The sequence below is a fragment of the Bufo bufo genome, chromosome 4 (genome assembly GCF_905171765.1).
Source record: "Bufo bufo chromosome 4, aBufBuf1.1, whole genome shotgun sequence".
Lineage (NCBI taxonomy): Eukaryota > Metazoa > Chordata > Amphibia > Anura > Bufonidae > Bufo > Bufo bufo.
In genome coordinates this window covers 568,781,203-568,797,234 of record NC_053392.1, presented here as the reverse complement: position 1 = coordinate 568,797,234, position 16,032 = coordinate 568,781,203, and the positions used below count along the sequence as shown (strand labels likewise).

Sequence of the window (16,032 nt, the reverse complement as noted above, 5' to 3'; positions counted from 1 at the left end):
AGGGTTGATCATGCTGAGTACTAGGATCAGTATTTTATGTTTATGCTAATTAGGTTCTCGGCCCTTGTCTGAGCCCCCCTGGCCTGTGCCCCCCTTGCGCCTGTCTGCGTTCCACTGGTCTAGATCGTGAGTAGCCAAAGGAGTGGGGTTTACACAGGAGGAGGGACTTGCAAAGCACCCGGGGGGCCCATACAAAAATTTGCTGTGGGGCCCAGTCACTTATAGTTACGCCCCTGTCACTGCCCCAGACCTATATACTGGCACAATATGGGGGGGGGGGGTCGGCACTATGGAGAAGAGGGGAAGCACTATGGGGCCATATACACTGGCACAATATGGGGGGGGCTATATACTGGCCCAATACGGGGGCACTATGGAGAAGAGGGGAAGCACTATGGGGGCCCTATATACTGGCACATTATGGGGGGGCACTATGGAGAAGAGGGGAAGAAGCACTATGGGGGCATCTACTGGGGGCCCTATATACTGGCACGCATTATAGGTGGGAATGTGGGAACTATGGAGAAGTGGGGGACAAGAGCACTATGAGGGCATTATATAGGGGCATTTAATACTGGCACCCATTTTGATGCCACAATGGGGAAGGGAGGAAAGGAGCATTATGGGGGTATCTATGTGGGGCAGTCTATAGGGGCATTTTATAGTGCCACATTATGGAGGGCACTATGGAGACGGGGAAGCAGCACTATGAGGGCATCTTTTGGGGGGACTATATAGGAGTATTTTATACTGGCACAAATTATAAGGTCACTATGGGCACCTAAGCTCAACTGGTGGCACTAAGTGTTTTTTGTAGTGGCACACAGTACGGGTCATTGGAACACATGAGGGCACTCTGGGGACATTGGCTCTACTGGGGGCACTAAGAGGAGGTATTTCTTTTTTTACTGCCACACAACGGGGCATTTTTTGTACTGGTGCACATTATAAGGGGGGGGGGTTCTACTGTCACACATTATAAAGAGAATTATTACTATCGGGGCATTATGGTGGGACTATGGGAGTATTATTACTTGTGGGACACAATTACTGTTGGGGGCACTGTAGGAGCACTATTACTACTAAATGCACTCTGGCAAAGAAATAATTACTATTGTTGGGACTTTGGGAGCACCATTACTTTGGGGGCACCCTGGCACAGCATCGGCTTAGCACAGTTCTTTTTGCAGTATAGTTTTGGGGAGCACAGCTTCTCAGTATTGGGGGTGCATGATGGGATGTTAATTGGAGGATGATGGAAAAGTAGGAAACTAAGATGTCTGTCAAACTCTGCAGAGACGTGAGACGGCTGAAAGAAATTATCACGGTGGTCTGGTCTGAATGGAGAAGATGAAGAAAGAGAACATCTACATCAGAGGAGACGTCACTGGATATAAGAGGTATGGGGCGCTGTATTAGGCTACTTTCACATCTGCGTTAGTGATCCTGGCAGGCTGTTCCAGCTGAGAATTCACTGGATCCGGCACTGCTGGATGCAGACAGAATGCCCGCCAGCCCCATTAACTATAATGGGGTACGGCAGAGATCCGGCCACAATCTGGGAAAAATGCAGAGAATCAGCGGGACATAAACCGCTGCATGCTGTGCTTTGTGTCCAGTCGATTCCTGGCATTTTCTGCCGGATTAGGTGGCCGGATCGTACTAAGACCCCTAATGTCACCTGGGGACCCCCAAAGAAGCTTGTGTGTTGGCTGAAGCCTTCCTATCTTACTGGTGGCTGGCCCTGCCTCTCAATTGTGTTTCCGGTTTTGGCTCCGCCCCTAGACTGCAAGGGGTTGGGGCCTGTTGGGGGTCATGTGATTGGGCTGCTCAGTCAAAAATGCCCGGGCCTATTTTTTGTCCCAGTCCGGCCCTGTTCATACATATGTACAGTTCACAGTTGACAAAACCTTCAGTGACAAATGTAGGAACTATGGCCTTCCTTCAGCACATGAAGCATCATTACATGCTCACCTGGGGAAACTGAACTGGCCAGCAACGTCCTCAAACATAACAGTCAGATAAAACAGCTGGAACCTGTACATCACTTTCTATATTGAGGACAGGAGCCCAGGCAACATCTGAGAAAAATATATATAAATATAAAAAATAAATAAAGTCTCCCACACCTTGTGTCCAAAGGAGTCGCTTATCCTGGTACATTCAAAGAGGAGTACAGAACATGCAGCACCGTACTATGGTGTAGAGAGGCTACTAGACAGTCAACTGTGCTAACATTTTGCTTTACCAATGAAATGGCCATGCTAATTGGTTGGATCCTTCAGCCAATCACACATGGAGCAGATCTGGACTGCTCCATGTGTGATAGGCTATGGCATTGTATGCTGAAAGTTGATTTGGGTTACAATAGTCCAGGAAGGAACCCTGTATGCAAAAAATTGTGTAACTCGATTACAACTTGAGGGACTGTTTACAGTCTTAATTATTAAAAATATCCTATTATTATTATTATTATTATTATTATCATTATATTATTTTGTATCTGTATTAGGCAGACCTTTGTGTTTCCATGGTAACAGACTACAAACAACCATGTGTAGTCTGATCCTACAGTCATAGCCCCTGTCCTCTAATGGTTATTAACCTACGTCTGGTAGTATAGTAAGATGTAGGTGATAACGGGCAAGCAATATGACTGCAGGATCAGACTACAAAAAGTTCTATTGGCTGTTACCATGGAAACATACAGATCTGCGTAAGATCTGTAAATACAAAACTAATAGACATTTTTTTTTATTAAGAGGGCCCTCTTTTTTCATTTTAAATGTATTGGTATAATTAGAAAAAAATGATTGCAAAGGTGGACATTTCCTCTAAAATAGGAGGCAGTAGAGAATATTCGTCCACACAATGGAGAGGAGGAAAAGTAATAAAGCTAGTAGAAAATGTTATCGATGACTGGAAAAATAATATTCTCACTGATTCATACAGTACAATGAGAAAAGTTTTCAATAATATACTGGTTTCTATGGTACAGGTAATAGAGGTGTATTAGAGAAATCTTCTAATGCATTTGTTAATGTGGTTCCTTTGTCTGAACTATTGGGCTGCAGAATCACAACTATTTATAGCTATAATATTGTGCTGCAGCTTATTTTGTGCCTTTCAGATCTGAGTAAATTGACTCTCGACAGGTACATGCAGAACTGCCTGAATGGAGGACAGGAGGACTGTCAGTGTCCAGCCAGTGATGTGCTAGTCTTCTTAAAGGGCATCTGTCAGCAAGTTTGTACCTGTGAAACTACTTGACCTGTTGCATGTGCGCTTGGCAGCTGAAGACATCTGTGTTCGTCCCATGTGTGCATATGTGCCGGCATTGATAAGAAAAGTGATGTTTTAATATATGCAAATGAGTCTCTACAAGAAATGGGGGCGTGGCCATTACACCTAGAGGCTCTGCTCTCTCTGCAACTGCCGCACCCGCTGCACTTTGATTCATAGGGCCAGGTGTGATCACATTTACCACTGCCTGGTCCTGTCAATCAAAGTGGAGAGGATGGAGAGAGAGCTGAGCCTTTAGGAGTAACGACAACGCCCCCATTGCCCCTAGAGTCTAATTTGTATATATTAAAACATATTTTTTCTCAGCAATGCGGGCACATATGCACATGGGACCAACACAGATACCTTTAGCTGCCACGCGCACATGTAAAAGGTCAGCCAGTTTCATAGGTACAAGACTGCTGACAGATGCCCTTTAAAGTAGATCTGTCAGGATCATATTCTTCCCAAGATAAAGGGGTATCATCATTTAATAATGTTATTATATCACCAGGATACGCTGCAGTGAATCTAACCTCTGGAGGAAGGTAAGTATAAGGGCTCATGCACACGACCGTATGCCCTCCGAGACATGCGGTCCGTGAGCGGGCCATATGTCCCGGAGTGGCATACATCGTGCGCACGGGAGCTCTAAGAATCATAGGTTACTATGATGCTGTGCGCATCGGGCCGCCCGCGGGACTATTGTCTTATGATGCTGTGCGCTCCCGTGCGCACGATGTATACCGCTCCGGGACATATGGCCCGCTCACGGACCGTATGTCTCGGAGGGCATACGGTCGTGTGCATGAGCCCTAAGGCTACAGGCACACAACCGTATGTGTTTTGCAGTCTGAAAATTGCGGATCCGCAAAAAAAACGGATGACGTTCCGTATGGCATCCGTTTTTTTTGGCGGATTCATTGTACCAATGCCTATTCTTGTCCACAAAACGGACAAGAATAGGACATGATCTATTTTTTTTTTGCGAGGCTACGGAATGGAGCAACGGATGCGGACAGCACACGGAGTGCTGTCCGCATCTTTTGCGGCCCCATTGAAGTGAATGGGTCCGCACCCGAGCCGCAAAATATGCGGCTCGGATGCGGAACCAAACCACATTCGTGTGCATGAGGCCTAAGGCTGAGGCTACATGATGATCTGCAACGTCGGTTACTCGGCCAAAAATGACTGTGTGGCACTAAGGCTCTTGAACTGAATGGAATCGCAATGTGACTTGCAATTTTCCACGACCATGGCAACTTTCGAGTCGCACTGTGACATCATTTATTTCAATGGCCGTCTAGGGTACATCCACACAGGAGTGAAACACCATTTTTACACTGCAAATTATGCCCTGTGTGGACATAGCCCTAAGTTTTTCTTTTTTACTGGTCTTACTTCTGACATCACTTGGCACCGCTTCTATTGCTTTTTTCAGTTCAGCCAATCATCAGACTGCGCAGGAGTCGGTAAAATGCGATTTTTTTCACAGAAAGATTTATAGCGGATGAAACATTTTCCCAGAAAGCTCTTTCATCTATCACCCTGTACTATTGAACATGTATGGCCAGTGTGATCGACTGAAACAGGCAAAATGACCTAAAATGTGTATGGCCGTGTGTCCGAAACAATCGTTCACCAGATGATTATTTGTTCAACTGCTGTTCAGCCATCAACCAACTTGTGTCTAATGTTTAAAGGCTATGTACACCTTCAGGGGTCATTTTTTTATGATTGAATTTTACTCATTTTGGGCTCTTGCTACTTTTACTTTTAATTTGTGAATTTGTGCCGTTCATCTAATAAACAGATTATCAATGATACCTTCTGCACTAGGATGAACGTGCAGAGGTATAAGATCACACCCCAAACAATATATCAGAAAATCATGTGAACTGGGTATCATTAAAACATAACTTTTACTATGTATTTCTAAAATTGGGTATAAGTAAACCACATAAGGGTCCATTCACACATCCGCAATTCCATTCTGCATTTTGCGGAACGGAATTGCGGACCCATACATTTCTAAGGGGCCGCACGACAGGATAAATGGAAAAGAAAAAGGGTGGATCTTACCATATTCAGTAGAGGGATATACACTAGATGGCGTGAACGTCCTAATGTTAGATGGCAGAAGGAAACTTGTGACCGGCACTCTTGTAGTTTAGGGCAAATGAGGAATCTCCTGTTGTGCCCTGAAGGTAAAGCCCTACCTAAAAGGAGGGTCAGGGGCTAACCAGGTCACCTGCCTAACAAACACAGAGCACCCACCCCGATAGGGGCGACCCCATACGGAACCTGTCCCTGTATTGGGGCCTAATCCCTATATAAACCCTAATTACAAAGCCCTACATGCCATGTTTCGTTCCATCATCAGGGGACTCAATGAACTTGAAGGGAATACTGAGGAAAAAAGGGAAACACAAAATACACAAAACATTGGTCACTAACAAACCTATATGGCAGACTCCACATAGAAAGGACTGATAAATCATCAGTATAGGTATCTACTTACTAGTATCAACTATAGGAAGGTTCCTAGTAGTGTTCACTGTATGGACTTTCAGTAGCGAACATCCGTACTAAGGTGTGGGGAAGTGTCCCCTATCCACCTTCGCCTCACCGCAATTTTTGGTAATTTGGGAGAGCGCTGAGTTGCGCTACATCTCCCATTTAAATATACTATATACCCCCAAATGTCCGCCTCACTTGGCTATCATACGCGGAACTCGTGGTCCGCAGGTGGAACGCACGCCACCTTTCCTGAGGATAGGTCATCAATATTAAAAAGCACGGAGAACCCCTTTAGGCCTATTGCACACGACCGTATGGCATTTTCAGCGGTCCGCAAAAAATACGGATGATGTGCATTCCGTTTTTTGGGGAACGGAACATCTGGCCCCTAATAGAACAGTACTATCCTTGTCCGTTATGCGGACAATAATAGGACATGTTCTATCTTTGAACGGAAATACGAAAATGGAAGGCATACGGAGTACCTTCAGTTTTTTTTGCGGATCCATTGAAATTAATGGTTCCGTATACGGAATGCAAAAAACGGAACGTAAACGGAAAAAAAAAGTTTGTGTGCAAGAGGCCTTAAGGCTACTTTCACATCTGTGTTTTTGTTGGAAGCGGCGGCAGGGGATCAGCAAAAACGCTCAACGATCAATAATACAACCGTCTGCATCCGTTCAGAACGGATCCGGTTTTATTATCTCCAAAATGAAGAAAAGCACTGTCAATGGGCGCCGGATGCGTTTTTTTTTTCATGTCTGAAAAAATGGATCCGGCACCATTGACTTACATTTTGTTCCATGTCGGATCCGTCTTGATCAGTATCCCAATATCCCAAGTCACGCACAACATACGACACAAAATCCAGCATTACTGTTGCGTCGCACCATGTTGCATGTATTGTAACACCATTGCCAATGGTTACTTGAAATGTCGTCTTAAAGGGTTTCTGTCATGAGAAATAACGTTATTTTAGCTGACTGACATTAGCGATGTGCTACTGTCAGCAGTACATAACAGTGTGCTTTATAACTCCCTGCCTGCCGCCATTCTCTTAAAATAAAGCCTCTAGGTGCTAGTGGGGCGTTGCTTCAGCACCTAGAGGCTCGGTCCACTCACCCTTTGGCACGCCCAGGTACCGTTGATTGACTGGCGAGTTCTCCTCTTCGTCCAGTAAATCCCGCGCCTTGCGCCGTCCCGTTTACTATTAGGCGCCTGCGCAGTGAGTGAAGCCGGCGCAGGCACAAAGAGTGAGGCCGGCAGCAGGAGCGCGTCCTTCACTTACTGCCCCTGCGCCGAATAGTAAACGGAACGGCGCAGACGCGGGATTTACTGGACGAAGAGGAGAACTCGCCAGTCAATCAACGGGACCTGGGCGTGCCAAAGGATGAGTAGACCGAGCCTCTAGGTGCTGAAGCAACGCCCTCATTAGCATATGTTTATATTAAGAAAACGGCGGCAGGCAGGGAGTTATAAAGCCCACTGTTATGTACTGCTGACATTAGCCCATCCCTAATGTCAGTCAGCTACATAACGTAATTTATGATGACAGAAACCCTTTAAGACCTCATTCACACAACAGTATTTTCCGTCCTGGCTCTGTCCTGACTTGGGCACATAGGCGGGACACAGTTAACAAACTGGTGTAAAGTAGAACTGGCTTAGTTACCCATAGCAACCAATCAGATTCCACCTTTCATTTTTCACAGCTCCTTTGGAAAATGAAAGGTGGAATCTGATTGGTTGCTATGGACAACTGCCAGTTCTCCTTTACACCTGTTTTGATAAATCACCATTCTTGTCCAATTTCTGTCCAAATGGGTCTGCAAGAAAAACGGACGCTCTCGGGTGCCATAGGCACCTCCCGATACATCCGTGTTTCGCAGATTGAAGTCGGAAATGAGAATCAGGCCTCAGGATGCATGTGTAGAAGGTTTGTAGCAACATGCTGAGTGACATTGGGGTAGATTGGTGCAAAGGAAAACTGGCTTAGGCCTCGTCCACATTTGTTAGTGTCACGTCAGTGGAAAAAAAGCGTATGTATATCATCCAAGAAGATGTCCGTGGTTGGTCTGTGTGTCCGTTTTTGCCCTCCGTGTGTCATCCGTAATTCATGGACGTTGCTCAGCTGAAATTATTTTCAAGAGCATTTCCTATATGGCTTCCGCGAAAAACAGACGCACCACAGATGCCATCCGTGTTGTGTTTGTGATTTTCACAGACCCCTAGACTTCAATGGGTGTGCTTGGTTCGCATCACGGACCAAAGTGGTGCATGTCTCCATGATTTCTTTACTGACCCAAGGTCATAAAAAAAACTGAAATGTGAACAAATACATTAAAATAAATGGGTTTGTGTGCTGTCCGTGGAAAATACGGACAGCACACGTCTGTGAAAAACGGAAATTTGGATGAGAACTTAGTTGCCCATAGCAACCAATCCGAGTCCAGCTTTCATTTTCCAAAGGCACCCTGAAAAATAAAAGGTGGAATCTGATTGGTTGCTATGGGCAACTAAGCCAGTTTTTCTTTACGCCGGTTTTACGATATCTACCCCATTGTGTCAGAAAACTGCAATATGGACAATTCCTTAAAGTGAAGCTGCAGCTGAGCCAGTTCTTCCTCTGTGATTGATTGGTTCATGATCCAGGAAACAATGGAGATGCTCTGCAGCATGTGAGTGTTATACATTGTACCATATGCAGGATGCCCTTTAGATGGCAGCCTGCTGTGTGTGTGTATAGGCAGCAGCTGGCAGCAGTGACATGTGGCAGTCCTCCTCTTCGTCCGCGGCTGCGGGAGGCTCTTTGGAGACGGTCCCTTGAGCTGCACATTAGCAGCACTGCTCCCCCCACAGCCAAGCTAGGCTGAGACTGCAGCGCCGGAAAGTGCTGTGCCCTCACAAGTTGGGGGAGGGGGGACAAGTGCACACTTTGGAAGAAATAATCTTCTTTTACAGGAGGAGCAGGAGGAAGGCTCGGTGTGTGCCCGGCCAGCAGGGGACAGACACCGGGAGATGCGCTGCACAAACTTCCCGGCTGCTCCAGTGTCAGCATTGTGTCGTCTGTGCCGCTGCTGGGGACGGGGGCACACACTTTTGGGCTGGAGGGTATTGGGGGCTCTGTGACTTGGGGGCTGTAAGATGAGGAGGCTCCATGGCGAATGGGAGTGGAAGTAGCATGCTGAAATGCGTGGTGGTGGGCGATGGGGCGGTGGGCAAAACTTGCCTGCTCATGAGCTATGCCAACGATGCCTTCCCGGAGGAGTATGTGCCCACCGTCTTCGACCACTATGCAGGTAAGTTGAACATTGGCGCATGGACGCGGTGGGCTACGTGCCAACCTGAGTATGGCGCCACTCATTGGACAACTTTGTAGGCAGTCTTCGCAGTCTTGCATTGGCGCCTACGGCGGGTACGGAGGGTGCATCACCTGTGTGTAATATGACGATTGTGCAATTTGCCTCGAAATAAGTTATATATTTTTTTACTTTGCCGTCAGTGCCCTTCGCGCCATGTTCACCTTAGGCAATTCAATGTCATCGTTGCCCTTAGCAACCAATCAGATTGCAGCGTATGTGTATCCAGGTGTGTTGGGTGGCGAAGGGCAATGCTGACGGTTTCCTTTAGAACAGTTTTGATGGACGAGGACCTCCCTGTGGGTTACAGCGTGATGGCGATTGCTATAGGATGCAGTGGCGGCTCATTGTCAGGGTTGGATGAATGTGCGCAATTTTAGCTGTTTCCCCACTTTTGGCACAAATCGCCTGCAGTTGGCCTGGGAATCCACATCGTCCACAGACGATATGTTCTTGTTGCCTACAGAAGCCAATCAGATTGCAGCTTTTGTGTATCCAGGGCAATGCTGATGGTTTCCTTTAGAACAATTTTTATGGCTGTGGCCCTCCTTGTGTTTCTGTGGGTTACAATGTCTTCAGTAACGGACCAACGTGTGGTTCCTAGAAGGTTCCATGGCGGCTGACCGTCCATGTTGGATGCCTGTATACAATTTAAGCCGACCATTGCTCGACGAGTCACGAGGGTGCACTGAATCACCCCAAATTGGCCCGGGAATCCAAATGGTCCACAGATCATATGTCCTTGTTGCCCATAGCAACCATTGTTCAGCTTTCATTTCAAAACTGGTTGCCATGGGTACCATGGACGCCATCTATGACACTGTTTTGATCGGTGATGCCCATAGTGGGACTAATCACCCGTGGTGACCCATATAGGCACCTGCCATACACTGAACTGTGGCAGATTACTTGTAGTCTTTGCCTTCAAGGGGTTGTCTCACTTCAGAAAGTGGCATTTATCATGTAGAGGAAGTTAACACAAGGCACTTAGTAATGTATTGTGATTGTCCATGTTGCTTCCTTTACTGGCTGGATTAATTTTTCCATCACATTACACACTACTTGTTTCCATGGTTACGACCACCCTGCAATCCAGCAGCGGTGGTCATGCTTGGATATTATAGGCAAAAGCACCTCCCTCTCTGGTGGCCGAGACCGCGGGAGTCCATATAGGTTGGTGCTTTATTCTATATTGTGTGCAAACACGGCCACCGCTGCTGGATTGCAGGGTGGTCGTAACCATGGAAAGGAGAAGTATATAATGTGATGGAAAAATGAATCCAGGCAGCACAGGAAGCAATATGGACAATCACAATACATTAGTAAGTGCCTTGTATTAACTGCCTGTACATGATAAATGACATTTTCAGAAGTCAGACAACCCCTTTTAGCCAGGGTTGTGGTGCGACTCTTGGAAACTGAGTCGAGTGACTATTTCTCACATGACCGTCATGGTTGTCCGAGACTAGCGCTGAAATTAACATTGTCATCGACTGCCACCTTTTGTCACCTCATGGTGTTGGGGGGGGGGGGGGGGGGGGCAGATAGTCGGGGCACAACTTTTGAATAGAAGTCTACATAAAGAAGATTGGCAGTGAACTAGACTCGTATAACCTGGCATAGTGTACTCTGGAAGACAGCGTGTGCAGAGCATAAGGGCACATTAGATGGGGGCCTGTTGATTTCATCACACAAGAGCTTCTGCAGCAGCAGCAACTAGCGGGCTCTGGGGTTCCTTGCCATATGATGCCAGGTCAGTGCCCCCTGGGCGCTTTGAGCAGTCTCCTAGCTCTTGGCAGCTGACTCTAGCTTCCCTGACATCCCACTCCTCGCACGCACAATAGTCCTGTTGTCTGCTCTCTGCCTCCGCCCCGTGCTTTCCTGGAAAGCAGTGGGATAATCCATAAAGATGACTGTGATGCCAGTCGTGTCATCCCTGGTCCGTACGACAGATACTGTTTACGTGGCTGATCTATGCTTGAGAATACACAGAATCATGTCCTAGGTTAGGTTTGTTGTCGTCTAGGCCGGAATCAGAATAAATCTACATTTTAAAGGGGTTTTTCCACAACTTATATATTGATGGCTTATCCTTAAAGGGGTTGTCCGTTTTTTTTCTATTGATGACCTATCGGACCGGCAGGGGTCCCAAACCCGGCACCCCCGCTGATCAGTTGTTTAAAAAGAAGGCAGCCCTCCCACGATTGCTGTTTTCCATTCAAACAGCAGATCGTGCGAGTGCCGGGTTTCGGACCCCCACCGATCTAATATTGAGGATAGGTTATCAATAGAAAAAAACGGACAACCCTTTTAAGATGGTTCTGGCACCTGGCAACCGCACCGATCAGCTGTCGTGGGCAGCCGCTAGTGCCGGAAGCCTTATATTGATGACCTATCCTGAGAATATCTTAAATCCTGAAAAAGCCCTTTTAAGGGGTTTTCCGAGTTTTTTTTTTTCTTTTTTCCCCACCGGATAGATCATCAGTATCTGAATGGTGGGGGTCTGACACCTGGGACTCTTGCTGATCAGCTGTTTGAAAAGGCATTGCGCTTCCGGAGGATAGGTCATCAGTTAAAAAATCCCAGAAAAACCCTTTAATTTGGATATTCCTGCTGAAAGAACTTTGATCTCCAGAGGGTTCTGCATAAAGATGTTTCCTGATTCCTAAGGTGCCCATACACCTTCGAAAGCTGTCATCTAAACACACTATCTCTCCTGACTCCCCATAAACATACACAAAGGCTATGTACACCTTTGGGGAAATTTTTAATGATTATGTTTTACTCATAATAATTTTCCAATTAGTTTTATTACAAATGTTCAGCCATTTTTGAGGTACAGGGGTTAAAAAATCTATCTGTTTGCATAGTATCACTTCTCAGTCTCGTCATCTCACAGCTCATTTGAAGCTTTATCTCTGATTTCTTGACCTCATAAACACTCATTTAAGCCATATTCTTATCAGTTTGAAAAGACTACCATATTTTTCGCACCGATTTCAGAGGAAAATAAGAAAACAATATTTTTCATTAGACCTCATATCAGATCTTCAGATCAGACCCCCATAAATATCAGGACACTGGATCAGGCCCCCGTATCAGGACATCACATGAGACCCCAATGTCAGACCCCCATCAGACCTCAGATCAGCCCCCAATGTCTGTACACGGTTAGGACAGTTCTGTGCCGGCCCGAGGAAGGAAGACCAGGACCACCTCGATTGTTGCACCATACCCAATGGGCTTCCATACATGCGGCCGGTACTGCAGGTCATCCCACATTCGGCCGCGTGCACTTGAATAGGTTGGAGCTGCAGTACCGGGCATAATGTAAGGCTGGGGCTACGCACAACTTTGCTCAAACGACATGGTCTCAGACAATTCACATGACCAGAAAATTTGTTTGATTGTGGACTTGCTGATGTGTGACTATTCTGATTTCACTGTAAAGAAAAATCAACCGAAGGCAGACAGGCTGCAAGCAAGTCGCGCCTTGTGGTCTATTACGGCAAAGCCGCATGGGTCATGTCAAGTCGCAGGCTGCAGTGCAACCACTTTGACAATCATTAGATATGAGTTTTGCAGTGACACATTGCGATCCTGATGTCTTGCAACCCAAGTCGTCGTGTAGCCCTTGGCTTAGATGGGAGTCTCTGAGTGAATAGCTTGGGGACGGTGCAACCACACATTTCCTAGACGAATGGCCATACGTGTGATATATTGACGAATGGGGTCTGCCCGAAAGAGTGTTGCTCTTTGTTAGCAGATCCTTGCAATGGAAAATAGAAGAAAATAAAAGAGGAGGCCTCATGGGGAGACCCCATCTGTGATGTCCATGAGCACTAATAAGAATGGGGCTGCGTGACAACCAGTTGGAGAACTACTTTACCATCTCTTGAGTAAAAAGTTGCAAATAGTTGAAGATGACATTCTTGGAACATCTCCCCTTCCATGTTTCGATGCTTTTGAGGCAAAGCTTACTCTTATATTGTACTTGGCTCTTCTGAAACTTCCTCTTTCTAGGCTATATTAGGATGTGATTCCGAGCACCTTCTGGCCCGGCCATCATGGGAACAAGTGTATGACATTGAGCCAGTGTTCTCACATGCTCCGCATAAGAGTCTGATCTGCCAGGAAAGCTGTCAGCTGGCACATGGTCTGTTCTTGGAGACTTAGAAAGACAACCATCCGTTGGAATTGACTTATTTAAAGTGGATCTCTGCCTTTGGGAAACTGTACAATATGAAGGTATATTTCAATGTACATGTACACAATCAGGTGGAGCAAAGGTTAACCACATTGCCAGAAGACCAAGGTGTAACGCAGAGCATGAGGAGCAACTTCAACACAAAACACTCCAATAATCAATTGTCCTACCAAAAAAAGGCCAGCCTGTAAAGGTGTCAAATAATCTGTTTCTGTACCACCTCTCAGGAAGGTAAACAAAGCCATATGCTTGGCACGGGCCAAGTACTACAAAGGTCTTACAAGGTACGACTTGTCCAGATACCTTGTGAGCTACATTCAATTGGATGGTCGGAAGCCACATTCAATTAAAAAATGTTAACATGATCCCTCATGATCTATACATACTTAGGACGGTCGCTGTAACAAGAGGGCATCCTCTGGGTCTTGAAAAAGGAAATTTTGTACACCAACATTGAAGGGGATTCTTTACTGTAAGAGCAGTGAGACTATGGATCTGGAGGAGGTGGTGGGCATAACAGTAGTGGAAGCTAGTCACTAGATTTCTGGAGAAGAGTTGATGATCCAGGGATTTATTCTGATTGCCAGATTTGGAGTAGAGAAGGATTATTTATTATTATTATTATTATTATTATTATTTTTTTTTTTTTTACCCCCAAAAGGATGAAAATTGGCTTTTACCTCATGAAGGATTGGATCAACTTTGCAGGATAGGAAGTTAAACTGGATGGACATATATCTGATTCTTTTCTCCATAGATGTGCTATAGCCCCTGGTTTGTAGCTTGGTGGAGAAGGTTTTATAAAAACAGCAGGATAATAACCCAGACCTCACATCCTACATGAAGACCAAAGAGAAGCGAGTAGTGCCGACTGTCATGGACTTCCCACTGCCATAGCATAGTGACTAGATAATCTTCAAGACACTTATATCTTACTGGCATCATCAATCTTTGTACAGCTAGAACATATGCTGTTTTATTAACTATGTGTCATGTCTGATATTCTAAATTTCTGATGACAAGAGCGTTGAGTCAGTCTATGACTCGGTATGTGGACATGTAGTGTCATCTCCCACAAAAGCAGTTATACTGTGCCAAGCAAAAAAATAACTGTCAGATCAGAAATGTCTAAAAGAGATTATTATTTTAATTCTGACATGATCTGATTTTCATCTCAATTTACAAGAAAGCCTCTTATTTGCAGTTCTTAAAAAAGTAATACATTCGGATTTAAAAACGTATTCTTTTAGGTTATGTTGGGTTGACATCTTCATCAGTTGGTCATGGACAAAACTGAGGTCATCCTTTCATCTGTATGGGCTGTGCTGAGGTTTCTCTACAAGGCTAGGTCAAGATTTGGTTCTGTGTAGGAGAAAAGCTGAAGGGGGCGTCGTGCTTTGCCCAAGCCCCTTCTTTCAAGTGACCATTGGGGTCCCGGAGATGGACCCTTAACAATCAGACATTGACGTCTTATCTTGCCATCAATTTCTTGTTCCCTTCAGACTGTAAACCTGTTTAGCCATGACTTCTCTTTTACTATTATATGAATGTATATGACTTTAAATATCGTATGTGTATACTTATCCTTACCAATGGGAGTCTGTAATCCAGTAGGAGTTTGGGGCGTCCTTCCAATGTCTTTTGGCTTGATTGGCTAGGGGGCACCATGTGGTCGAAGCAACGGCAACCAAGTGGTGTCTCCCGGCTAACCAGCACCTTCAATAGCACTCACTGCATATTATTGACCGCAATGGTAAGGGTACATGGAGCAGTCAAATCTCATTCTTGCAAAGTTTTGCAGCATTTTGACCTAATTTTTTGATTTGACTACTCTGTGTGAATGTGATCTTAATGAAATCGGTAATACTGCACTGTAATGAATATATAATGAAGTGGCATAGCATGTGTCACTGTGTTCTACCTGTTTGGCAAAAATATTTTCTGCTTTTTTTTTTGGGGTTATGTTAGGTTATCTAACCTAATGTGTTTTTTTTTTTTCAGTCAGCGTCACTGTTGGTGGGAGACAATACCTCCTTGGACTTTATGACACTGCGGGACAAGTGAGTATAATACATAGTTGTGTGTGTGTGTGTGTGTGTGTGTTTTTTTTTTTTTTTTGGGATTAATATTTTCTTATTATTCTGTGGTTCTTTTTCTGTGGCAAGTGTATTTGTATTACAACCATTGACTGCAATAAATCTGTATGCAGTGAGCTCCTCTTTGTGACAGTGGCAGACAGCAAGATTTCAATTACGGTATTTACTTCTATAGCTGTGTTCTTTATGGGGGGAGTAGTGTCAGAAACTCTCACCATTCAGAACCACAGCCGGCAAACTCAGAAGCTGCTACCAGTCTTCTTTACCACTCCAGTTGGTAGGAAGCTAAGGCTACGACAAATAGTGTAAAATAGCCCTATAGGGATTAATCCAGAAACAAGCCACAGTCAGAATAGCAGGAGAATCAATAGAAGCCCAATCAGCAGACGAGGGACAAATCCAGAAAACAAGCCACAGTCAGATTTCTGGAAAATTAGATACAGTAGCACAAAGCGCAGGAGCCAGAATACACAAAACCACAGGCAAATTGTAATCACTGAGTAGAAGACTTAAATCCCTGCCTAGCTCTAGGATTCGATGCTGAGCCAGCCTCACTGATAGGTCGAAC

General features: G+C 45.3%; 1 protein-coding gene across 1 annotated transcript in view; it reads left to right on the top strand.

Moving 5' to 3' along the window:
- The first annotated feature begins 8,642 nt into the window (after positions 1-8,642).
- RHOQ (ras homolog family member Q) overlaps positions 8,643-16,032 on the top strand; it is a 34,389-nt gene continuing 26,999 nt past the window's right edge. Inside the window, exons 1-2 of the mRNA XM_040430319.1 lie at positions 8,643-9,101; positions 15,370-15,428. Coding sequence (XP_040286253.1) covers positions 8,960-9,101; positions 15,370-15,428 — 201 coding nt within the window. The 5' untranslated portion in view covers positions 8,643-8,959. The remainder of the gene's footprint in view (positions 9,102-15,369; positions 15,429-16,032) is intronic.